Here is a 23,544-nt window from a genome sequence, read left to right on the forward strand (position 1 = left end):
TTCTGGGGAAGTGGCAGTTCCATGCCCGCCCAGGGACTGTTTGGGCCTAACTAGCCCTTGGGGGCTCCCCACCCCCAGCACTGAGGGCCCTCAAGTCTGGTGGGGCGTAGACTGGGGCCCCTGCAGACATGATCATGAGACCGCCTCCTCCCGGGGTCACTGACCTCCCCCCCTCCCCACGGCTTGCTCCCTGGCAGCGGCCACAGGGCCTCGGTACCTCTTACAGCTGAGCCCCAGGGCCTGAGGAGGAGTGTGGCTGCTCCTGACCTGCCTTCATGGGAGGGGTGGTGTTGGGACCCCGGCCCCTTCAAGTTAGGGACTGGGCTGGCCCTGCCTGACATTCTTGCGCTGAGCTGGAAAGGGAAGGAGGAGCTAGTCGAGGCCTCTTGGAGGAGTGTGGGAAGCCCAGGCATGGCAGCCTCCTCTTCCAGTTCCAGTTCTAGACCACGCGGCATTCAGCACTGCCGCCACCCTACCTGTGAGTCCCGACCCCTGCAGGGACTCCCATATCCCCCAGCACTGCAGCCTCAGGCCATGGGGCCCAGGTCAGAGGCGGGACAGGCAGATAGCTCTCTCCCTCCCCAGTGCTATGCTTTAGAGACCCCGCATGCTCTTCCGGAGCCAGAAAGGCTACCTTGACGGCCGAAGCCCTGAACCCAGCCCAGCCTGGACCTGCTGGACAGGCTGTGGGTGTGGTTCTAGGGACAGAAAGCCAGGGTGTGCAGAGTTTGAGGGGCCCACCCAAGTTCTGGGAGGGTCAGTCTAGGTGATGGCCATGAAGAGACTGGCAGGCTCCTGCTTAAGGACCAAAAGCCCAAGTCACAAACGGCAGTGGGGCAGAGGATAGACAGAGGCTGGGACCAGAGGTTGGCTCAGATGGAGAGGGGCGGAGAGGCCAGAGAAGCAGCTGTGATTGGACTAGGGGCCTGGAATGCCAGGCTCAGGTGAGCCCTTATCCTCAGGCCAGGGTGGGGGGACATGGTCAAATTGGGGCCAGGTGCTCAGCAGAACGACCGTGGGCAAAAGGGACCCACATTTGAGGTGAGAGATGTCTGTGGCTTGACTGAGGGTGGTTTGTGGGGAGAAGGGGGGGATGGTGTTGGGTCAGTTTTGAATAGACTGGGATCCGTGGGGTCACTGAGGTAGAGACCACATGGTCAGCTCAGACCGGCCAGCCAGCAACCATGAGTGGCCCAGGCCTGAAACAAAGGTCTGGCTTTCCGTATCCTCAGAGGAACAGCTGACGGGGTTGTAGTGGGTGAGGCATCCTCTCGAGAGCCCCCCTTTCCCCCATACGCAATGGGAATGTTCCGAAGAAGTGGTCTAGGAGCCCTGGCCTGTTCTGGTGTTTCAGGGTTGGGCACTTTGGGGTCCTTGCTGATTGGTGGAGAGGAGGGGCGGGGACAGAGGTAGGTGAGCAGGGAGGCGGCCAGGGGCAGAGGGTGGAGAGATCACCGAAGGTACCTGACAGACAAATAGTCAAGGTGGCCCCAGCCCCTCCTCCCTCAGTTGCCTAGGCCTCAGATCTGTGACAAGTGCACGAGGAAGGTGCCCAGCCACAAGGTGAGGGCTGCTCTGCCTAGGCTTCTTGTGGACCTGGCCCAGTCTGCTGGGGTCTGGCCCCTCCCCTGGGGCCCATTCAGTCCCTAACCTGTGGTCAGGAGCCTACAGGCAGCAGAGATGAGCCATCCACCCAGGGTAGTTCTGGAAGTCCTTGAGTTGAGGTCCGTGGCACCGGGGACGCAGCACCTGTGATGCGTCCCTTGCCCCTTCACCCTTCTCCAGTCTGGTGCCTGCCCTACCCATCTGCGCCTGGGAAAGAAAAATGCCTTCCGGGCTCAGCTGGTTTGGGGGAAGCTGCAGATGAGGCTGAGCACTTAGGGAAGGAGGGCGGGATGGGAGGAGGAGCTCCAGGCCAGCGCCCACTCTGTGCCCTGGGAGGGGCTTAGAGGTTAGAGCAGACTGGGGTAGGCTAGGACCTACTCAGCTGTGTGCCTGGAGTAGAGACCAGGAGGGCCGGGCAGGGAGGCCAGGACACAGGGGAGGAGGCCAGGGTGAAGGTGTGACTGAGTCCTCCACATCCACATCGTTTCCTAGGCCTGAGGCGTTGGACCCAGCTCAGGGAGCAGTGGGTGCCTTGAATGAAGGGCCCTAGAGCAGCAGGGGTGAGAACCTGTCCCTAGACTCCCAAGTCCCGCTGTCCCTAGACTCCGAAGTCCCGACCTCATGCCAGAAAAAGGAGTATCGGGTCCACAAGCCCCTCCCAGGGCAGTGTGACCTCACCCCTGTGCACTCCAGGCCTCGCCCCGGTGCTGGGCCAGGTCCCTCACACCCTTTCTTGGGGGGGCCCCCCCACATCCCTGCGGTCTGCCGGGAGGAAGCGGCCCCCCTCCCCCACCGTGACTCTGCGCTTCCTGCCCTGGCGGGGCGGGAGGGGACGTTTCCCGTTCACACCAAAGTGTCCCTGGCGGCAGGCTCAGCCGCTGCCCCTCTTGCCTATGGAACCAGCTTTGGGACCTGGGGTCCAGGTAACCAGCCAGGGTGGGCATTAGGTTCCCAGGGTGAGATAGGGCATTCTGCCTGTACGCGTGGGGAACGTGCGCGTGCGTGGGTCTGCCTGGTCCATGGTGCGCAGGCAGCATGGGACTCATAGTCAGGGAAGGTCTCCTGGAGGTGGTGGCCGCTGAGCTGGGCGAAGCCAGCCCAAGGCTTTGGATCAGGGGTTGCTGGTGGGTGGCAGGCCTTCAGCCCCAGCAGCAGTGTGGGCCATAGCTGCATCCCAGCAGCTTAAGCCCCTCCCCTGGCCATGTCAGGCTTGCCTGAGTCCCCAGGGGTTAGGGAGGTGGGAGCAGAGACGAGGAGGCTGGGAAAAGCAGATGGGGGTCCTGGGAGAGTGGTCAATATGCAGGGCAGCTGATGCATCTGATGCTGACCTTCAAACTTCCGGTCCTCCCTCCTCCCCTACCCATCCCTCACTCTCCACCTGCACTGCCCTGCCTCCAATCCCTGTCCATCCAACGTCCGCCTCGTTGACTCTCCATGCACTGCTGGCCTTCCCCCGTCCGCGGCACCTGGTCTGCCACCCACCGCTGTGGCCCCAACTTCTCCACCTGCAGAAGGACCTGGGCTACCTGCAGCAGTGGCTGAAGGCCTTTGTGGGTGCCTTCGAGAAAAGCATCTCCCTGTCTTCTCTGGAGCCACGCAGGTGAGCCTGGGTCTACCTGGATGGCGGGGACAGGGCAGGGAGACTGAGGGTCCTCGGTGCCCCAGCGACCCCCCTGTCTGCAGGCCGGAGGAGGCAGGCGCCGAGGTGCCGCTGCTGCCACGGGCCGCGCTGCATGTCCTGGCCGAGCAGCTGGACGCGGGGGACCTGGAGCAGGCCTCGCTGCTGCTCAAGCTCTTCATCATTCTCTGCAGGTGGGTCCCCCTCGTGCTCGCCAGGGCGGGCGGGCGGCTCGGAACTGTGGGCCGGAGGAGGGGCTGGCATATTCCTGGGACCTCTCTCCCCATTCCCTCCCAGGAACCTGGAGAACGTAGAGGCAGGCTGGGGCCAGGTGCTGGCGCCCCGGGTGCTGGCCTTGCTGACCCAGTTGACAGCAGAGGTGAGGTGGGCTCTACCCTGGGCAGGGGGGGGGTAGGCGGTAGCGGGGGACCCGACTAACCCCCTCTGCTATCTCCCCACGTCTTCAGCTGAAAGGAGCCCCAGCGTCACAGGAGGGCCGTGGGCTGCTGCTGGAGAACGTGGCCCTGCACGCCCTGCTCCTCTGCGAGGGCCTCTTTGACCCCTACCAGACCTGGCGGCGCCAGCACAGTGGGTGAGAGCCAGCCCACCACGGAGGACCCCGACGAGGAGGCTGGGGAGAGGCTGGGGGGGTGGAAGTGGCGGGGGGAGCTCAGGTGTAGGCTGGTGTGGGAGGACGGCCAGGGAGGGGCGGAGTGCCCAGCCTCACCCGGGCCCCTGCCCATTCCCCACCCCAACCCCCAGGGAAGTCATCAGTTCCAAGGAGAAGAGCAAATACAAGTTCCCTCCGGCTGCTTTGCCCAGTGAATTCAGCGCCTTCTTCCGAGGTCAGGCCCCGCCCCTGCCCCTTAGGCCCCACCTGGCCCCACCCCCAAACCTGAGCCCCTTCCTGCAGTTCCCCATCCCAGAGGCCAGAGGAATGGGGCGCCCTTAGTGGTAGCTGCTAGCAGGGCTGAGAGCACCACGGGGAAACCGAGGGGCCTCCAGAGGCGAGGGAGTTCAGGGGCAGACAGGAGAGAAAGGGCAGGTCTGGGCGAAATGAGTAATTTCTTTTCTGGGCTGGAGTGAAGGTCTCCCATAATAAGGTGGGGGAGAGCAATTGCCCTTCCCTCTTCCCTCCCCCTCTTGGGTCCGGGAAGCCACTTGGATCTCACTCTGATCTGGACCATCTTAAAACTGCCTGGTCCAATCCCTTTACCCCTGTAGGCTCCACCCCTCCTTTAGATAACGTCTACACCACGTAGGTACCTACGCCATCTCAGCTCCCTGCTCCCACAGTCCTGGAGGAGCTGACCCCCAGGACATCTCTGGCCTCTGGGGACCCTCTTCTCTCGGGTCCCCTCTTTTCCTCTCATCAGAGGGAGGCTGGCCAGGACTTTAGAAGGGATGGGCCGGGATAGACCTGGACTGGGGCAGGCCAGGCTTGGTAAGGTGGTGGCCTGTTAGCACTGAAGGTGTCGAAGTGTCTCTGGGGTGCCCCATATCGCTGCAGGCCTGGGGTCTGGAGCAGGGGCAACAGCTCCAAAAGGGGAGATCCTCTCTCCCCCTAGCCCCCCGGGAGCGCCTGCCTCCATTCTCCCACAATCAGAGCACTCTTCTGCGCACTCTTCTCAGAACAAACTGGATTTTGTTCCTGTTGCTGTCAACCCCTCGCTGGTGGCCTGGCGTCTCAGGATCAGATCCTGCTCTTCCCACAGCCTTCCTTTCCAGCCCCACTTACCCTCTGCACCCTGTCCTCTCCGTCCCGAAATGCACCTAGGTGTTCCACGCCTTTCCCTCCTGTTTCCTCTCCCTTCCCAGGCCACCTGCATTCTCAGGCTTCAGCTCAAATGCCCTGTGCCCAAGGAGCTGTCCCACCCCATCCCACCTGAATCTAGTGAGCCCTGCTCTTGCCCCCATCCCCCACCATACACACCACTCATGTGACCCAGGGCTGGTGCCTTCTGCTCTCTGGGTTTCAGTATGTGGCCTGGCATCCTGTCCAGCTGGAGTGGGGCCAGGTGGGCCTCCCACATAGGAGACTGTGAAAGCCCCTAGAAGTCCCCAGTGGGGGCACGGGTGGGGGTGGGGGGCATCTGTATGGTAGATACAGCGAGGTCCCCAGAGCAGGTCACAGGAAGCTCTAACGGTCACAGGGTAGCAGGACCAGATTTGTATCTGAGAAGCTAAACCCTGGGTTGCCATGGGGAAGTGGGGTAGGGTGGGTATGTGCTTACCCTGGGGTCCCCACTTTGGAGGTTAAGGATCTGGGGTAATGGCTAGGCTCTCGGGGCAGGACCACATCCACTTCAAGCTCCCCAAAGAAGGGCCATGTCTTCCCTAAACCCCCTAGCAGAGAGCCGTGACATTTTTGACCCCCAAGTACCGAACCAGCTCTTTTCCCTGACACGGGGCGTCCCAGCCCTTTACCCCCCAGCCCAGGGCACCTCCCTCGTGGGTAGTCCCCCGCAGGCTTGGTGACGTCGGCCTGTCCTGCCTGCCCACCCTATCCAGAGAGCCTGCAGGGTGCAGATGGCCTACCTCCCAGGCTGCTGTTACGTCTGGTCCACCTCTTCGGTGCTGTCCTTGCAGGAGGGAAGGTAAGCTGGGAGGAGCCTGTGGACCAGAGGGTGGCCACCTCAGGGTCTCTGCTGGTCGAGCCCCTTGACCGTTGCCATCTCTGCCCACACCCGCAGGAGAACGGGGAGATGGCTGTGAGTGCTGGCTCTGTGCAGGGCCTGTTGGGTGTGGTACGGGGCTGGGACCACGGGCCGGCCCAGGACCCCCGCCTAGTGCCCCTGGCGCTGGAGGCGCTCGTGGGGGCCGTACATGTCCTGCATGCCAGCCGCACACCCCCTCGGGGGCCAGAGCTCCGCACCCTGCTTGAGGGCTACTTCCGCGTCCTTAACGCCGACTGGCCGGCGGGCCCGAGCCCCGGCCCTGAAGAGGCCCTTGTCACCCTGCGGGTCAGCATGCTCGGTGGGTATGGGCTCCCAGGCTCTTGGGGGAGGTGACTCCAGCAGGGAAAGGGCTAAGCGATGATGGAAGGCAGGACTGGCCTGTGTGGGAAGAAGGTGTGAGGCTGAGCGGTGGGGTTGCTGACCGGGTGGAGCGGGGCTGACCCAAGACCCCTCCACAGACGCCATCCCCAGGATGCTGGCGTGTGAGGACCGGCCGGTGCTGCAGGCCACCTTCCTCAGCAACAACTGCTTTGAACACCTCACTCGCCTCATCCAGAACAGCAAGGTGGGCAGGGCCCGGCTGCGGGTGGATGGCCTGGGACCCAGAGGCTGGGGAACCACTTGTGGGGTTCTGCAAGCAAGCCTGGGCTGGACTGGGCTGGGGGTTTGTGGCGAGTGGGGTGGCCTAAGGCTCGGGATGTCTCTGCACCCCGTAGGAGGGGCATGTTGTGGAAGGACAGGAGCTGCCCTGGCCCCAAGTCTAGGGACAGGAGGAGGGCTCAGCTGTTTCTGATACAGTACCTGCTCCTGCCCGCTTACCTGCCCCCCCGCGCCCCACCCCGGCTTTGTTCTGAGCAGAGCATGGGCAGCTCTCAGATCCCTGACTTCCTTAGTGCCTGGTGGGGCTCTCTGCCTGGGTCTTAGGGCACACATAGCCTTCTCTCGGGGGCAGAGCCCTGGCAGCTGCCCCCGGTCCTGCTCTAACCCCCCTCCCCCCCATCTTCCTCCTCTTCTCTCTCCTCTGCCTCTTCCACCTTGTGCCCTCCCCCTTCCCCACAGCTGTACCTGCAGGCCCGGGCGCCCCCTGAGGGGGACAGTGACCTGGCTACCCGGTTACTGACCGAGCCCGATGTCCAGAAGGTACCACCTTGGGGCTGACCTGCTCAGGCACTCACTTCCTTGGGCACCCACCCCCTGCGGCTCCCTCTGAGCCCTTCCTGCCTATGCAGGGGGAACGAGAAGATATGTGTAAGGCCTGCTGTGGCCTAGTGATGGGGCTGGGTCCCCCATGCTGTTTCACCTACTTTCCAGACTCTTATCCCAGGGAATGGGCAGGAGTGATCCGTGCCCTACCTAGTATTCGTATTGGGAGCTTGGGTTTGGCTTTGCCAAGCTGGAAGGAACCTTCGAAACTCAACCACCTACCCCCCATTCCGAGAAGGGGAAACTGAAGCCCAGATACTAAGGGACATAGCTGTTGTCACTCACAGAAAAGGAGGTTCCCACACATGGGCCCACTTCTTTCCATGGATCCTTATACCAGCCTTAAGCAGATCACTGAGAGTCCCTTATCCCCTTATGATGTGCTCCCTGCCTCACCTTGTATGGGAGCTGGAAGAGGCTACAAGCTATCAGTTAGGGACTCTGCATGGAGAACTCTCTTTCTGGGGGCTTAACACCTGAGCCCCAACTTCTAGAGGCCCCCAGCTTTGCCTTCATGAGCAGCCCCCTGTGGCTATATTGCTCTTGCCTGGTTTCTGACAGCCTGCATATCTATTCGTCTACAAAGCAGACAAGGCAGGTGAGACCCCTGGTTTTTACAGATAGGAAACTGAGGCCTGGAGAGGGGAAGGAGGTTGTGTGAGGTCACTTGGGGAGTCAGGCCACATGGAGTCAAAATACAGCCTGGCAGTCTGGCACCTGTGGACAAATTCTCTAAGCCCTCTTTACCCCCCAACCCTCAGGGGTGGGGCAGGGCAGGTGAGCGGCATGTTTCTAGCTGTCAGGTTCAACCAGGGTGAGCCTCAGTGTCCTCACCTGGATCTAGGAGCAAGGGGAAGGTAGGACTGTAAGGTCTCGAAGGTTCTTCCAGTTCTAACCTCCTGTGATTGATTGTCCCTCGATTTCCCAGCCCCCTGTCAATCATCAAGGGTGATGGAGTACTTGCCTGCATGTGTGTGTCTAGCTTGGATGGGGATGGTTGGGGACCAAGGCCTGTAATGCTACCAGGCAGTGGGGGACAAAGCAGGTACGGCGAGAGGGTCCCCCCTGTTGATCTGTCCTAGTGAGGCCCTTCCTGGTCTTGGTTTCTTCCTTGGCCTCTTTGTCAAAATGGGTCTGGCCAAGCAACTGAGAGAGGGCCCTAGGGTCAGGGTCAGGGTCAGGGTCACAGTAATTCGGACAAGGAGTAGAAGGCCTGGTACTCCACTCCCAAGGCTTCCAGCCAGCTCAGCTACGCACCTTGGGGCACCTGCTCCTGGCCCTGCAGCAGGAGCAGGGGGCTGCCAGCTGTGACACGCTGGCCCCTGCTGCTGCTGACTGCCCCTCCCCGACCCCAAGGTACTGGACCAGGACACAGATGCCGTCGCAGTGCATGTGGTCCGAGTGCTGACCTGCATCATGAGTGGCTCCCCTTCAGCCAAGGTGAGAATGCTACAGTCTGGCCACCATAGGGGCGTGGGGGTGGGGGTTAAACTGACCGCCTGTCCCCAGAACTGGTCCGGTGTGTGGCTGTTAGAGCGAGGGAGCTGGGGAGGTGACCATCTTGCCCTGTGGGGTGTAGCTCAGGGCCAGCAGCTGGATCTCCTGGGTCCAAGCCAGACTGGGGAGGATACGTGTGGGTGGAGCACCTTCCGAGGGGGACCCTCACCCCCGCAGCCATCGGTGACCCCTTGCCCTCGCTAGCGCTGTGACCCAGAGGCAGAGCTGGGTGGGGGAGCCTCGGAAGATGATCCTGCCTCCGGGGCTCCTTCTTCCCCACACAACCCTGCACAGGAGGTGTTCAAGGAGCGCATCGGCTACCCTCACCTGCTCGAGGTTCTGCAGAGCCACGGTCCCCCCACCCACCGGCTGCTGCAAGAGCTACTCAACATGGTGAGCGCCGGGGACGTGGGCTCGGGGTCCCAAGGGCAGTCGGGACTGAGTCAGGGTCACTGCGCAGGGTGAGCTCTCCACCTTGGGGGCTCTGTTGGCTGTGGGCAGTACGTCGTGTGACCCATGGCCCGACCACAGGTGTCTGTGTCCCTGGGATGAAGATCCAGTGCATGGGAGCGAAACCCCCAGATCATCCTGGGAACTTGCAGTCGGGGTTGAGGCCAACCCGGACCCAAAGCCAAGGCTCGGGGTTAATGGTGCCGGAGGCCTGTCGTAAATGGCGATGCATGTCCACACGCCTCCGACTTTCCCGAGCCTGAGACACGACCTGCGCGAGCAGGCTGGGGTAGCACGCGTTGCTGTTCCGTGCTGAAGGCAAATACCCCGAGACATGGAGGTCCCGCTGCTGGCGGGGTGGCCCGTTGCCTGCCAGCTGCCCAGGAACCGTCACGTTCTCTCTACCCACAGGCTGTGGAGGGGGACCACAGTGGATGCCCGCCACCCCCGATCGTCAACGAGCAGCCCGTGCTGCTGCTGATGCAGTGGCTGCCGGCACTGCCCACAGCAGAGCTGCGGCTCTTCCTCGCGCAGTGCCTCTGGTGGCTCTGTGACAGCTGCCCGGCCAGCCGGGGCACGTGCGTGCAGGCGGGCCTGGTGGGCCACCTGCTGGAGACGCTCAGTGCGGGGGTAGCCTTGGGGACCCACTGCCAGGAGCAGCTGTGGGCGCTGCTGCAAGCCTTGGGCCGAGTGTCTCTGAGACCCTTGGAGCTGCGCTGCCTGCTGCGCCCCCCACCAGCGCTGGACTCGGGGCCCGGCGCAACGGAGGCCGGGAAGGCCAGGCATGCCGGTGCTATCATCCGTGCGTTGTCAGGCATGGCCCGGCGCCAGGGCCCTGCACGAGCCCTACACTACTTTGACCTGACGCCCAGCATGGCGGGGATTATGGTACCCCCCGTGCAGCGCTGGCCAGGACCCGGCTTCACCTTCCACGCCTGGCTCTGTCTGCACCCCGTGGCTGCGCCACCTGCCCCAGCCCCCTCCCGGCCACTCCAGCGAAAGCAGCTGTACAGGTGGGTGGCTGCCAGGGAGCAGGGCGCAGTGCTGGGGCTGAGCGGGAAAGCAGCAGACATAACCAGCTTGGCCTGCCCCCAGCTTCTTCACCAGCAGTGGCTCAGGGTTCGAGGCCTTCTTCACGGCAGCTGGGACGCTGGTGGTGGCCGTGTGCACCCGGAAGGAGTACTTGACCATGAGCTTGCCTGAAGTGTCCTTTGCCGACTCTGCCTGGGTGAGCCTCTCTCCTCGTATGGCCCGGGGGGGGTGGGGAGGAGACACCAGGGGCCAGCCTACAGCCTGATGCCGTGGCTTCTGTTCTAGCACTGCGTGGCCGTTGTCCATGTGCCCGGGCGCCGGCCCTTCGGCCAAAACCTGGTCCATGTCTACAAAGACGGCCAGCTGGTCAAGACAGCACCCCTTCGCTGCCCCTCCCTCAGTGAGGTGTGCCAGGCAGGGTTTGGGGAGGCCCGGGGTAGCTGGGGCATCTTGGACAGGGTGAGGCCTGGAGCCCCTGTGTTCTGCACCCCCCCCCCACCCATGTAGGCCTCAGACTTCAGCCTCTGGGGTCTGTGCGGCCACGGGGAGGAGCTGGATGCAGGTGGAACCCGCAGCTTTGCTGTGATCTGACCACTTCCCCAACCCTGGCCCCGCAGCCTTTCTCCTCCTGCTGTATCGGCTCTGCTGGGCACCGCACAACGACCACCACCACGGGGCTGCCTACGCCACCAGTCCCTGCTGCCCTGGCTCCCACTCACCCCTCCCTTTCCCGCTCCCAGTCGGTCCCCGCCACCGCAGGGCTTGGCTGGGGGGCCGGGCTGGTGGCCCCCCTGCAGGAGGGCAGCATCAGCTCCACCCTTGCAGGCACACAGGACACCCGGTGGGGCAGCCCCACGTCCCTGGAGGGTGAGCTGGGGGCCGTGGCCATCTTCCATGAAGCCTTGTCCTCGGCGGCCCTGCGGTCCCTGTTCATCTTGGGTATGCAGCACCACCCACTGTGCCCTGCCCCAGCCCCAACCCAGGCCTGGGGGGTGGGGGCTCCTAAAAGGCCCGGGCTAGGAACCAGGGGTCCAGGAGGAAGAAGGTGTCCCTGGGGGTATATGTCCTCTGATCAGGCCGAGAAGAGGTAGCCTCCGGATGGGGTTTGGCCAGTGGCCCAGCCAGGTCTGAAGCCCCCTGCCCACCCCCCAGGGCCCAAGGAGATGGCACCCTTCAAGCCCGAGGGTGAGCTGCACGAGCTTAGCGCCAAGTTGCTCCTCCATTACTCACCTCAGGTATTGGGTGGGGGGCAGTTGGCTCAGCCTTGCTACCCTCCCCTGCTCCCTCCCACTCCTGTGCCACCTTCTCTTCTTACTGACCCTGGCTGCTTGCCCACCCCCTGCCCCCAGGCCTGTAGGAACAACATCTGCCTGGACCTGTCCCCCGGCCATGGGCTGGATGGCCGCCTGACGGGCCACAGGGTGGAGACGTGGGACGTGAAGGTACGTGGGATGTGAAGGTGCGTGTGTGTGCGCGTGGGCAGGGTGTGTTGGGAGCGCAGGCACGGGCACACGTGTGTGCAGGGCGGGCTGGGGAGCCGCGCCATGCCCTGTGAGGTCGTTAGGGAGGCCTGCCCGAGAGAGCCAGACTCCCCTGGGCCCAGCTTCCCAGACTGGGAGGTCGGCCGGGGTGGAGTGGGGCAGAAAATGGCTGGGAGCTGCCTTCCCACAGCCAGCCCTTTCCCCTAGGATGTGGTGACTTGTGTGGGAGGCATGGCTGCCCTGCTGCCCCTGCTGGAGCGAGTGGCCTCACAGCCCCAAGAGGCCGAGGCAGGTCCTGCTGAGACACATGACCTCGTGGGGCCTGAGCTGACCTCTGGCCACAATACTCAGGGCCTGCTTCTCCCACTGGGCAAGTCCTCAGGTAAAGTGGCCCTGGCGCCTGGGTTAGGGCAGCGAGGGAATCTTGGCATGATAAGGAAGCTGGAGTGCCTGGGGCCTCTGCCACTGGCAGGCCCTTGACACACATCTGTCCCCTTTGTGGTGGCCAGTAGAGGTGCGCATGGAGAGGAACGCCGTGGCTGCCTTCCTGTTGATGCTGCGGAACTTCCTGCAGGGCCATGCGGGGAACCAGGAGAGCCTGGTGCAGTGCCAGGGGCCGGCCATCATCGGGGCCCTCCTGCGAAAGGTGGGGTAGGCGGTGGGGGGACTTGCCCTGTCTGGCCGAGGGGGACTGATTGGGGGGCTAAGAAGGGGAGCCTGATGCTGTCCAGAAGAGCCTCCTGGGAGAGGGGTGGCGTCTGAGTGGGGCCTTGCCAGGCTTGGCAGGGTTCAGCTGAAGTGCCAGCAGCCCCTGGGGCAGGGGACCCACCCAGCAGGCTGGGGGGCTTGCACCTCGGGGGCAGCGGGGGGCCCCAGAAGGGCTTGGAACAGGCAGGATGCTCGTGTGTGTCCGCCTGTGCCAGGCAGGGTGGGTGCTGGGGGGCTCGGTGGCACCCGGCCAGGGCCCGCCACCTCACCCTGGGTCCTTCCACTCCAGGTTCCCAGCTGGGCCATGGACATGAACGTGCTCATGTCCGCCCAGCTGCTGATGGAGCAGGTGGCCGCAGAGGGCAGCGGGCCCCTCCTGTACCTGCTTTACCAGCATGTGCTCTTCACCTTCCACCTCTGGAGCCCCAGTGACTTTGCCGTGCGCCTTGGTAGGTGCGGGGACTTGGGTGAGGGGACGCCACCGGGCAGAGTGGGGGCAGAGGTTCTGAGAAGTTAGAACCCTGCTCTGGGCAGTCTGAGGGGACGTATCTCCCCTGGGGGATCTGGCCGGGACAGGGCGCCGTCCTGCAGGGACAGCGGAAGGGGCCCAGCTCAGGCTGGTAGCCTGAGTCCTCTGGTGATGCCCATTCAGGCCACATCCAGTACATGTCTAGCATAGTCCGGGAGCACAGACAGAAGCTGCGGAAGAAGTACGGGGTTCAGTTCATCCTGGATGCGCTGCGCTCCCATTACAGGTGAGGCCGGTGGGGGCAGACGGGCTGTGGGGCTGCCACGGCTGCCTCTGGCCTTGGGAATAGCGTTCGGTCCCGGGCTCATCTGCCCGCTCTCCCTGCTCTCTTCCCTCCATTCCCCTGCGTTCTCCTGGCCCTGGGTGGCTGCGCCTGCCGGGACCGGCCCAGCCCACTGCGGGAGCACCCCCTAGCGGCCGACGACGTGCGCACAGTGCAGACTTCACTCTTTGGCCTGGTGCGGGAGTTCCTGGTTCGGAGCTCGGCCACCGAGGACATGCAGGTGGTGCTTAGCTTTCTGGCCGCTGCAGCTGATGATGGGCAGGTAGGCTGGAGGCTGGTGAGGGTGGGGCTTGGACCGTGTGGAGGGGAGCGGCCGGCCCAGAAGGAGACTTTGGATTCCCCAGGTGGTGGGTGGTCTGGACCTGCTGCTGGCGCTGCTGCAAGGCTCACCGGCACAGGAGAGTCTGGCTGTCTTCCTGGTGGAGCAGGGAAACCTTGAGGTGCTGCTGGCTCTGCTGGTGCGGCCGAGGTCACTGCCCCTGGTGTCCGACCGAGTCTGCAAGGTACACCCAGCCTGAGCCTCGCATTCCATTTGCTGTGGCCCCTGCCTAAGGGCCAGGGAGATGGAATGGGTCCCTCTTGGAGCCACAGACCTGCGTGGGGACTCCCCCTCCTCTAGTCACTCCTTCCCCATGATGACAAGCCCCCATGACCCTCCCCGCCCAGATCCTGCGCAAACTGCAGCAGAATGAGCGCTTACCTGAGCGGAGCCGCCAGCGGCTCCGGCTGCGAGAATACAGTCTCCAGGGGCTCGTCGCCTGCCTGCCAGAGGGGGCTGCTTCCCCCCAGCTCTGCCAGGGCCTCTACAAGCTATTCCTGGGGACAGGTACCACCCGGTTGGGGCCAGGAGGCAGGCCAGGTGGAAGGGTGAGACGGGGCCAGGGGAAACAGGGCAGGTAGATAGAGGGAGGGCATTTGCTGGCACAGGGGCCGAGGCTGGGCCAGCGGAGAAGCGAGGTCCCCCTTCTGCGGTCAGTCCCTCAGGGTCTCTCTGGCCATCCTCTTAGATTGCCTGAATCTCTCTGATCTGTTGGCCGTGGTGCAGCTGTCCCTCCAGGCTGACCTCAGCGTCCGCTTGGACATTTGTCGCCAGGTGAGTATGGGGGGTGAAAGCTTGTGGAGGAGGGGACTTCTACCCTGGAGGCTTCGCTCTACCTCCCTGGGAGGAGGACTCTCTGGAGACCTTCCCTGCAAAGGCCCTAGGGTGGGAGTCCGGGGCAGACCGCTGGACGGGTCCCTGACCTGCTGTGTCCTGGCCCGGCAGCTCTTCCACCTCATCTACGGACAGCCAGACATAGTGCGGCTGCTGGCCCGACAGGCTGGCTGGCAGGACGTGCTGACCCGGCTCTATGTCCTGGAGGCGACCACAGCCAGCAGTCCCCCGCCCTTCTCCCCGGAGCCACCCACCTCCCCAGAGCCCACCTTATGCCAGCCACCCACTGAGTCACCTGAGACGTCGGACGTCTTCCTGCCCTCGGAGACCCCCAGCCCGGACCCTGATGCCTTTTACCACGCTCTCTCTCCGTTCTGTACACCTTTTGACCTGGGCCTGGAACGGGCCAGCGTGGGTTCGTGCAACACTGCTGCTGGCGGCGGTGGCGGTGGTAGCAGTGGGACTCTTACTCCAGCCAGCCAGCCCGGCACACCTTCCCCACTGGAGGGGCCCCGGCCCTTCCCTGTGGCCCACGGCCGCCATAGCTCCAGTCTCTCCAATGTGCTGGAGGACGGCAGCCTCCCGGAGCCCGCCATCAGTGGGGACGATACCTCAAATACCAGCAACCCTCAGGTGAGGCCTGGCTCTAGGGGACCGCTCCGGGACACCGGAGGTGGGGTCCTGTCTGACATCGGGGCTGTAGTTGCCAGTCAGCCCCCGTGCTGCCCCCTTGGAGCTCTTCTCTGCGGTGGTGTTCCCAGTCGGGTCCTGGAACAGGACAAATGATGCCAAGCCAGAGTGAGGGCACCAGCCAGGCTCTGGGGAGTCCTCAAGAGAGCTTGTAGGGCAGAGACTTTACAGGGCCCATGGGCAGCATCGCTCTAAGGGATCTGCTTTGTGTTTCCCAGTTTGGGGATGGGTTTCTGCTTATACTTTGTCATTTTTCCAGAGAATTCTAGGACAGTTCGTGGGTGAACTGTGGGGTAATTTTGTGAACCCCTGAGGAGTCACTGAAACCCCAGCATCCTCCCTAGAATTCAGGCAGTGGCTAAGGCCCTTATACCATTCTTCCAGGCCCCAGGCTGGTTGTCTGCTGAATGCTTTCTCTCCTAGTAGGGACACCCTGTAGTGGTCGGCAAGGGGTGCTCAACAGGGATAGCAGGAGAGTCCGCGATTCCCTCCCTCCCCTGCCCCTACCCACCCACCCCCACGTGTGCCCACAGCAAACCTCTGAGGAGGAATTGTGCAACGTCCTCACCAACGTGCTGTTCTCGGTGACGTGGCGCGGTGTGGAAGGCAGCGATGAGGCCGCCTGGCGGGAGCGCAGCCAGGTCTTCTCGGTGCTCACCCAGCTGGGGGCCTCAGCCACACTTGTGCGCCCACCGGACTGCATCAAGCGCAGGTGAGGCGGCCACTCGGGAGGGTGAGGGGCCTCCGGGAAGCCTGAGGGTGAAGAAGACAGTCGGATGGACACCTGAGTCCCTCGTCCCTCCCCAGCCTCCTGGAGATGATGCTGGAGTCAGCCCTGACCGACATCAAAGAGGCCCCCGTTGGGGTCCTGGCCAGCCTCACCCAGCAGGCGCTCTGGCTGCTGCGCCTGCTGCAGGACTTCCTGTGCGCGGAGGGCCACGGGAACCAGGAGCTGTGGAGTGAGAAGGTGTGGTAGCCACATGAGTCCGCTTGTTCCCGGGAGCCCGTGGGCGGCTGGTCTGCGAGGTGGCGGAGTGCGCAGGCGCACTCATGGGTGCATCAGAATGGTGTCTGTGCGTGCGAACCCCACGTGGCACCCAGACTAAAGCCTACCTTGCTCCTTCCCCATGGGCTTCTGGCCTCCTCTGATGATGGCTGCCTGGAACATGTCGGGCTGCAGCTCTTTGAGGGAGTGTGCAGTCTGCTTGACCGCCTGGGAGCCTGGCCACACCTGGCCAATGGCACAGCGGATCTCCGAGAGATGGCCCAGATCGGCCTGCGCCTAGTGCTTGGCTACATCCTGCTGGAGGACCCACAGGTGAGCCACGGGTGGGTTGGGGTGCGGCAGTGGCAGGTGTGGAAAGCCTGGGGGGTGGCTGGACGCCACCCACACCCCCTTCTGCCCCCCAGCTGCATGCCCAGGCCTATGTGAAACTGCACTCGCTGCTGCAGACCGCAGTGCCCATGCGGCGGGAGGAGGCCTGCTATGTGCTCTCCAAGCTGGAGGCGGCACTGGCGCGGGCGCTGAACACCTCCCCATCAAAAACGACCACTGAGGACAGGGAGCCCCCAAGTGCAGCTGCTGCAGCCACAGAGCGCTGCTCGTGGCTGGTACCCCTGGTGCGCACCCTGCTCGACCGTGCCTATGGGCCGCTGGGGCTCCAGTGGGGACTGCCTTCCCTGCCGCCCACCAACGGCAGCCCCACCTTCTTCGAGGACTTCCAGGACTTTTGTGCCACACCTGAATGGCGCCACTTCATCGACAAGCAGGTGCCTGGAGGTGGGGCATGGGAAGAGTAAATGGGGGCCGAGGGCCCACACTGAGCGCTCACCTCCTCTCCCTGCCCAATCCTCCAGGTGCAGCCCACCATGTCGCAGTTCGAAATGGACACTTACGCGAAGAGCCACGACCTCATGTCGGGCTTCTGGAATGCCTGCTATGACACGCTCATGAGTAGTGGACAGCGGCGCCAGCGGGAGCGGGCACAGAGCCGTCGGGCCTTCCAGGTGTGCAGCCTGGGGCCAGGGTGGGAAGCAGCTGAACGCCTGCGTCCAGAGGACGGCTGGGGGGACGGGAAGCCGCCAGGCCATTGGGACTGACCCATTCCTCTACCCCCGCCCTCACCCCCCCAGGACCTGGTGCTGGAACCTGTGCAAAGGCGCGTGCGCCTGGAGGGGCTGCGCTACGCGGCGGCACTGAAGCAGCAGGCGGCGCAGCACTCCACTGCCCTGCTGCACTGGGAGGCGCTGTGGCGTCAGCTCTCCAGCCCCTGTGGGGCCTGGGCCCTGAGGTGGGCGGGGCTCAGGCGGAGGCCAGTGGGAGCGGGGCTTGGGAGGGCAGGAGGGACCTGGACCCCCAGACCGCGCTTGGGGTGAGGCCAGGGAGGAATGGGGACTTCTGCAGACTTCCTTGCCCACCCATGACCACCATCCTGGACATATCCGTAGGGACCCCCCTGTTCCACATTGGAAGCTGTCCAGTGCTGAGACATACTCGCGGATGCGTCTGAAGCTAGTGCCCAACCATCACTTCAACCCTCACTTGGAAGCGAGCGCCCTACGCGACAACCTGGGTGAGAGAGGATGTCCGGAGCGGGATCTGCCCAACCTCCTAGGCCCTGCCCTGCCCGGCTCTGGCTGAGCACCCTTGGGCCCACTGCAGGTGAGGCCCCCCTGACCCCTACGGAGGAGGCCTCGCTGCCTCTAGCAGTGACCAAGGAGGCCAAAGTCAGTACCCTCCCAGAGGAGCTGCAGGAAGACCAGCTGGGCGAAGATGAGCTGGCTGCGCTGGAGAAAGCGTGAGTGGGGCCGGGAGAGCGCGGACCGGAGCGGGGAGCAGGGCTCTATTACCGTGTGGGCGTGCCTCCTGAGCCATTTCCTCTTCAGTTCCAGGGGTAAACACCCTGAAGGGACGACCAAAGTCAGGTGGGCGGTTGGGGAGAGCTGTCCAGCAGAATTGGCAGTGGCTCTTTCATGACGAGGCGCCCCAGGGCAGGACTGAGAAACACACACCAGATCAGCATGGGGGCCCAAGGGATGGGCAGGGGTTGACCAGGGGAAGCCAGGGATAGGAGTGGGGACCGGGGTCAGTGGGCACTGGACCCTGGGCAATTCCTCCCTCTCCTCTGCAAAGCACGAGAATCTGTACCCCATGACTTGATGGCACTTGGGGAGTGTGGTCCTTGGGCTTATCCGGAAGGGGGTCCCAGAGCCTTGATTGAGCCTGAAGTGGGTGCTGGCCCCCAGGATGCAGGCGGTGGAACTGGACGAGCAGCATGAGAAGCTGGTGCTTTCAGCGGAGTGCCAGCTGGTCACAGTGGTGGCTGTGATCCCAGGGCTGCTGGAGATCACCACGCAGCATGTGTACTTCTATGATGGCAGCGCCGAGCGTGTGGAAACGGAGGAGGGTGCGTCCTCCTAGGGCTGGTTAGAAGGACGGCAGGGGATGGATGGGGTCTGGCGGGGCCAGGGTGAGTGACAGCTGCACCGGATGTCCATCGGCACAGGCATCGGCCACGACTTCCGGCGCCCACTCGCCCAGCTGCGTGAGGTCCACCTGCGGCGTTTCAACCTGCGCCGCTCAGCACTCGAGCTCTTCTTCATCGATCAGGCCAACTATTTCCTCAACTTCCCGTGCAAGGTGGGCGGGACCGCAGCCTCGTCTCCGTGCCAGGCCCCCAGGCCCCAGCCCTGCCCCATCCCACCCCACACCCAGGTACGGAACCAGGCTTACTCCTTGCTCCTGCGCCTCCGACCGCCGAGCCAAGGCTACCTAAGCAGCCGCTCCCCCCAGGAGATGCTGCGTGCCTCTGGCCTCACCCAGGTGAGAGACCGTGAGTATGAGGGCAGGCAAGGCCGGGGCCCTGCGGTTGGGAGGAGTGTTGGACAGCCCAGCTGACTCACCTCTTGCCTGCCCCTGCTCCCCCCCGCCCCCAGAAATGGGTCCAGCGTGAGATCTCCAACTTCGAGTACTTGATGCAACTCAACACCATTGCAGGGCGGACCTACAACGACCTGTCTCAGTACCCTGTGGTGAGGATCCACTCCTTACCTCCACCCCTGCCCCTCTGCTCTGCCGGCCCTGGTTCAGCCCAGCATAGGCGCTGACGGTGGGCCAAGCCCTGAGCCTGGCCTGGGTGGGTGCTGCCTGACACCTGGCCTCTGTTCCCTGCCCCTCCCCACCCCCACCCCTGGCCCTCCCNCGGTGCCCCCCCCACACACCCCCACGGGCTCTGGCCAGCTTCCTGAGGGTGAGGGCAGGGCAGGCTGGGCAGGTAGGCCATCAGGACCTCACTCAGCTCCTTCCCTGGGTGGGCGGCCAGTTCCCCTGGGTCCTGCAGGACTACGTGTCCCCAACTTTGGACCTCAGCAACCCGGCCGTCTTCCGGGACCTGTCTAAGCCCATCGGTGTGGTGAACCCCAAGCATGCCCAGCTCGTGAGGGAGAAGTGAGCGTGTGGGCGAGGCCGGGCTTGGGGGGGTGGGACGGGTGAGGGCAGGGCTTCTGCTGACCCCCCTCCACCTGCGGCTGCAGGTACGAGAGCTTCGAGGACCCAGCGGGCACCATTGACAAGTTCCACTATGGCACCCACTATTCCAACGCACCGGGCGTGATGCACTACCTCATCCGCGTGGAGCCCTTCACGTCCCTGCACATCCAGCTGCAGAGTGGCCGGTGCGGCCTAGGGGGTGGCTGGCAGGTGGCAGGGGTGAGGGGGGGTTGCTGCGGATGAGGGGTAGACGCAGGTCCTCTGGGCGTTCCGGGCCCCAGCTACGGCTCTCCTTGCCCCCGTTGTCCCCCCACCTCACTCTGGCCTGTGCCCCTCCCCCAGCTTTGACTGCGCGGACCGGCAGTTCCACTCAGTGGCAGCAGCCTGGCAGGCCCGCCTGGAGAGCCCTGCGGACGTGAAGGAGCTCATCCCGGAGTTCTTCTACTTCCCCGACTTCCTGGAGAACCAGAACGGTAGCGGCTGGCGCGGGGGGTGGGGCAGAGCACGCAGGCTGGGCCTGGCCAGGGAAGCAGGTGGAGGTGGCACAGCGAGACCGCTGACCAGGTCCTCTGGGCCAGGCTTCGACCTGGGCTGCCTCCAGATGACCAACGAGAAGGTGGGCGACGTGGTGCTGCCGCCGTGGGCCAGCTCTCCCGAGGACTTCATCCAGCAGCACCGCCAGGCTCTGGTGAGGAGATGAACGTGGACAGGCGGACAGCCAGGGTGGAGGGGCAGGGTGGGGGTGGGGGGGGTCAGCCGTCCCCGGACTGACTGGTGCCTCCCCACCCCCAGGAGTCCGAGTATGTGTCTGCCCACCTGCATGAGTGGATCGACCTCATCTTTGGCTACAAGCAGCGGGGACCGGCCGCGGAGAAGGCCCTCAACGTCTTCTATTACTGCACCTATGAGGGTGGGCGGCGCTCTGGACTCCCCTGGGGGCTGGGGCACAGCTGAGGGGGGCTGAGTGCAGAGGGCACCGAGGAAGTCCTGACTGCTCTGCCTGCCTTGCCCAGGGGCCGTGGACCTGGACCACGTGGTGGACGAGCGGGAACGGAAGGCTCTGGAGGGCATTATCAGTAATTTTGGGCAGACTCCCTGTCAGCTGCTCAAGGTAAGGCCAGCTCGGAGGATCATGGTCCGGGATGCCCATGCCAGGCCTGACCGGCCCCTTGTCCACAGGAGCCACATCCAGCTCGGCTCTCCGCCGAGGAAGCAGCCCAGCGCCTTGCACGTCTGGACACTAACTCACCTAGCATCTTCCAGCACCTGGACCAGCTCAAGGCCTTCTTCGCAGAGGTATGGGGAGGAAGGGCTTCATCTTCCTGCTCTGGAAAATGGGTTTAACACCACTGTCCTTACCAACCTCTTGGGGCAGATGGAGAACCTAAATCAAGGTCACCGATGTCAGACATCTTTGAAAAAGAGGTATCAGGAGAGGAATAGGGGAGCGGGGGTGGGGTACCTTCTTTGCCGAGGCCCAATTTGTTGACCCCACCTAACCATCTCTGGAAACCTTAGGGAGACCAGAAGGAAGGCAATCTGGCCTTGGATAATTTTCCTCATGTTCCTGTCCGCATGAGAAGCCCCCCCCAGGCCTGACCTTTTTAGTTTCCCCTCCCCTCCTGCCAGCAGGCTGGGGGACATGAAGTCAGAGGGTGGGAGGACCAAGGTCGAGACCAAGTTTGAGAGTGAGCGAGTTGCCTTGTCCATCCCAGCTTCTCACTTTCTCACTTTGGAGTTACCCTCCTGAAGGCCCACTGAGCTCTCCTGTCGCAGAGGGACCTCTGCCTCTGTGACCTCTAGGGGCTGAGAGGAGAGGAAAGAACGGTGCCCCAGGTGGCAGGCAGGGGAGTAGGGTCCTGGGCTGACCACTGAGGCACAGCCAGCCCTGCGCTCTGTTCTGCAGGTCATCAGTGATGACGTGCCCCTGGTACTGGCCCTGGTTCCCCACCGGCAGTCCCACTCCTTCACCATCCAGGGCTCCTCAGACCTGTTGGTAAGTGCATCTCGCAGTGCCCGGCACAGCTCCACCCCTGCTCTGACTTACCTCCCACACCCACCTCTGCCCCCTCTTGCCCACAGGTGACCGTGAGTGCCAGTGGGCTGTTGGGCATCCACAACTGGTTGCCCTATGACCGGAACATAAACAACTATTTCAGCTTCAGCAAAGACGCCACCATAGGCAACCCCAAGTAGGACAGAGGGCGGTGGGCAGGGGTGGGCTCTAAATACCCTGCTCCGAGTTGTCGCCCCACCCAGTCAGGGGCCAGCAGCAGGGCCCGGCCAAGGTCTCTGAGGGCTCGGGTCTTCTATGTTGGCCTGGCCTCACCTGTCCTCCCCCTCACTGGGTCAGGATGCAACGACTGCTGAGCGGCCCGTGGGTGCCAGACTGTGGTGTGAGTGGGCAAGCCCTGGCCGTAGCCCCCGACGGAAAGCTGCTGTTCAGCGGTGGCCATTGGGATGGCAGCCTGCGAGTGACCGCACTGCCGCGGGGCAAGCTGCTGAAGCAACTCAACCGCCACCTTGGTATGTGCAGCCTCGGAGCTGGGGCGGGGGGAGTACGGGTCAGGGCAGCTGGCCAGGGAGGGGGTGACCACTGCGTTCCACTTGCACCCTCCGCCCCCCATGCAGATGTCGTGACCTGCCTTGCACTGGACACCTGTGGCATCTACCTCATCTCGGGCTCCCGGGACACCACGTGCATGGTGTGGCGGCTCCTGCAGGAGGTGTGCTGGGTGGGCAGCCCCGTGGGGCCCCCATAGTCCACGCCTGCAGCCCCTCGGCTGACTTTCGGTCCTGCCCTTCTCTCTGCCACGCTGAGCAAGGCTGGGGCTCCACAACCCTCCAGCGCTGTGGCTCTGGACAAGGCCATCACTTTCCTGAGCCGTAGCCTTCTCACTCAGGGGCCAGGGTAGTGAGATGTCCCCAGTCCTGAGCCAGCCCTGCCTCCCCACAGGGTGGTCTCTCGGTGGGACTGGCATCAAAGCCCGTGCAGGTCCTGTACGGGCATGAGGCTGCGGTGAGCTGTGTGGCCATCAGCACTGAACTCGACATGGCTGTATCTGGATCTGAGGTGCGTGTGTGCGCCTGCGCCCAGGGGAGGCCGAGTTTGCTAGGCAATGCCCCTGGAGATTAGAGACCTGTGCCCAGCGCCCTAAACTGCCTTCCTGCAGGATGGAACTGTGATCATCCACACTGTACGCCGTGGCCAATTTGTGGCAGCACTACGCCCCCCAGGGGCCACGTTACCCGGACCTGTGTCCCATCTGGAGCTGGGGTCTGAGGGCCAGATTGTGGTACAGAGCTCAGCGAGGGAGCGTGTGGGGGCTCAGGTATGGAAAAGGGGTGCTCAGCTAAGAAAGGGGTATATGAGATCCTGTCCTTGCTGACATCTTGCTTCTTCCAGGTCACCTACTCCTTGCACCTGTACTCCGTGAATGGGAAGTTACGGGCTTCACTGCCCCTGGTGGAGCAGCCCACAGCCCTGGCCGTGACAGAGGACTTTGTTTTGCTGGGCACAGCCCAGTGTGCCCTGCACATCCTCCACCTGAACAAGTGAGTTCCGTTCTTTGAGTTCATGGACCTTCAGGGTGGTAGTCATTGGCAGAGGATACTAAAAGGTGCTACTCTCCCAGCCCCTCCTCTGTATCTGAACCCCCCCTTCGGTGGACCTACCCATAGCCCCTTTATATGTCCATGGGCACATTCTTCAGGGCCTGTCTCTTGTCCCGAGTGGGTTGATCTTGCTCTGGGCCTCCCTTAGCCACACACTTGCAGGAGGTCCCTTTATGTATTAGGGCTTCAGTTGAGCCATCCTTCCAATGCGGACAGAGAGGGTACACAGGAAAATGAAGACACAAAGCTCCCTTGCAGTTGAGAGTTCAAGTGTATCCCTCCCTCCCTGCAGACTGCTCCCGGCTGCGCCTCCCCTACCCATGAAGGTGCCCATCCGCAGCGTGGCTGTGACCAAGGAGCGCAGCCACGTGCTCGTGGGCCTGGAGGACGGCAAGCTTATCGTGGTGGGCGCGGGGCAGCCCTCTGAGGTGAGGGTAAGGGGCAGGCCTCGATCGGGGCGGGGAGCGCCGGTCCTGGCCCACTTCTCCGCAATCCTACCTCCCCCCCTCGCCC

At 63.6% G+C, this 23,544-nt stretch overlaps 1 protein-coding gene across 8 annotated transcripts in view; it reads left to right on the top strand.

Annotated features, from left to right (window-relative positions):
• Positions 1 to 23,544, top strand: part of NBEAL2 (neurobeachin like 2) — a 29,210-nt gene that overhangs the window by 5,175 nt on the left and 491 nt on the right. The window contains exons 1-53 of one of the 8 annotated variants that reach the window (XM_034658206.1): positions 2,384 to 2,528; positions 3,117 to 3,205; positions 3,289 to 3,417; positions 3,521 to 3,602; positions 3,691 to 3,811; positions 3,986 to 4,068; positions 5,683 to 5,820; positions 5,917 to 6,199; positions 6,360 to 6,466; positions 6,961 to 7,041; positions 8,461 to 8,544; positions 8,896 to 8,994; positions 9,463 to 10,064; positions 10,147 to 10,279; positions 10,369 to 10,488; positions 10,701 to 11,022; positions 11,236 to 11,318; positions 11,433 to 11,525; positions 11,772 to 11,946; positions 12,074 to 12,210; positions 12,562 to 12,721; positions 12,925 to 13,027; positions 13,193 to 13,346; positions 13,429 to 13,587; positions 13,751 to 13,910; positions 14,092 to 14,177; positions 14,349 to 14,870; positions 15,461 to 15,639; positions 15,735 to 15,894; positions 16,108 to 16,245; positions 16,338 to 16,697; positions 16,785 to 16,934; positions 17,061 to 17,218; positions 17,376 to 17,500; positions 17,590 to 17,725; positions 18,174 to 18,334; positions 18,434 to 18,750; positions 18,864 to 18,959; positions 19,250 to 19,374; positions 19,461 to 19,601; positions 19,759 to 19,889; positions 19,995 to 20,104; positions 20,209 to 20,326; positions 20,430 to 20,527; positions 20,596 to 20,712; positions 21,323 to 21,412; positions 21,499 to 21,608; positions 21,770 to 21,942; positions 22,048 to 22,142; positions 22,373 to 22,489; positions 22,590 to 22,748; positions 22,823 to 22,971; positions 23,324 to 23,459. In XM_034658206.1, the coding sequence (XP_034514097.1) occupies positions 2,499 to 2,528; positions 3,117 to 3,205; positions 3,289 to 3,417; positions 3,521 to 3,602; positions 3,691 to 3,811; positions 3,986 to 4,068; positions 5,683 to 5,820; positions 5,917 to 6,199; positions 6,360 to 6,466; positions 6,961 to 7,041; positions 8,461 to 8,544; positions 8,896 to 8,994; positions 9,463 to 10,064; positions 10,147 to 10,279; positions 10,369 to 10,488; positions 10,701 to 11,022; positions 11,236 to 11,318; positions 11,433 to 11,525; positions 11,772 to 11,946; positions 12,074 to 12,210; positions 12,562 to 12,721; positions 12,925 to 13,027; positions 13,193 to 13,346; positions 13,429 to 13,587; positions 13,751 to 13,910; positions 14,092 to 14,177; positions 14,349 to 14,870; positions 15,461 to 15,639; positions 15,735 to 15,894; positions 16,108 to 16,245; positions 16,338 to 16,697; positions 16,785 to 16,934; positions 17,061 to 17,218; positions 17,376 to 17,500; positions 17,590 to 17,725; positions 18,174 to 18,334; positions 18,434 to 18,750; positions 18,864 to 18,959; positions 19,250 to 19,374; positions 19,461 to 19,601; positions 19,759 to 19,889; positions 19,995 to 20,104; positions 20,209 to 20,326; positions 20,430 to 20,527; positions 20,596 to 20,712; positions 21,323 to 21,412; positions 21,499 to 21,608; positions 21,770 to 21,942; positions 22,048 to 22,142; positions 22,373 to 22,489; positions 22,590 to 22,748; positions 22,823 to 22,971; positions 23,324 to 23,459 (8,184 nt within the window). In that variant the 5' untranslated portion in view covers positions 2,384 to 2,498. Of the gene's footprint in view, positions 1 to 2,383; positions 2,529 to 3,116; positions 3,206 to 3,288; positions 3,418 to 3,520; positions 3,603 to 3,690; positions 3,816 to 3,985; positions 4,069 to 5,682; positions 5,821 to 5,916; positions 6,200 to 6,359; positions 6,467 to 6,960; positions 7,042 to 8,460; positions 8,545 to 8,895; positions 8,995 to 9,462; positions 10,065 to 10,146; positions 10,280 to 10,368; positions 10,489 to 10,700; positions 11,023 to 11,235; positions 11,319 to 11,432; positions 11,526 to 11,771; positions 11,947 to 12,073; positions 12,211 to 12,561; positions 12,722 to 12,924; positions 13,028 to 13,192; positions 13,347 to 13,428; positions 13,588 to 13,750; positions 13,911 to 14,091; positions 14,178 to 14,348; positions 14,871 to 15,460; positions 15,640 to 15,734; positions 15,895 to 16,107; positions 16,246 to 16,337; positions 16,698 to 16,784; positions 16,935 to 17,060; positions 17,219 to 17,375; positions 17,501 to 17,589; positions 17,726 to 18,173; positions 18,335 to 18,433; positions 18,751 to 18,863; positions 18,960 to 19,249; positions 19,375 to 19,460; positions 19,602 to 19,758; positions 19,890 to 19,994; positions 20,105 to 20,208; positions 20,327 to 20,429; positions 20,528 to 20,595; positions 20,713 to 21,322; positions 21,413 to 21,498; positions 21,609 to 21,769; positions 21,943 to 22,047; positions 22,143 to 22,372; positions 22,490 to 22,589; positions 22,749 to 22,822; positions 22,972 to 23,323; positions 23,460 to 23,544 lie in introns of those variants that run through there. The other 7 variants (XM_034658207.1, XM_034658208.1, XM_034658203.1 and 4 more) reach the window with 7 other exon arrangements.

This window comes from Ailuropoda melanoleuca, chromosome 4 (assembly GCF_002007445.2).
Source record: "Ailuropoda melanoleuca isolate Jingjing chromosome 4, ASM200744v2, whole genome shotgun sequence".
Taxonomy (NCBI): domain Eukaryota; kingdom Metazoa; phylum Chordata; class Mammalia; order Carnivora; family Ursidae; genus Ailuropoda; species Ailuropoda melanoleuca.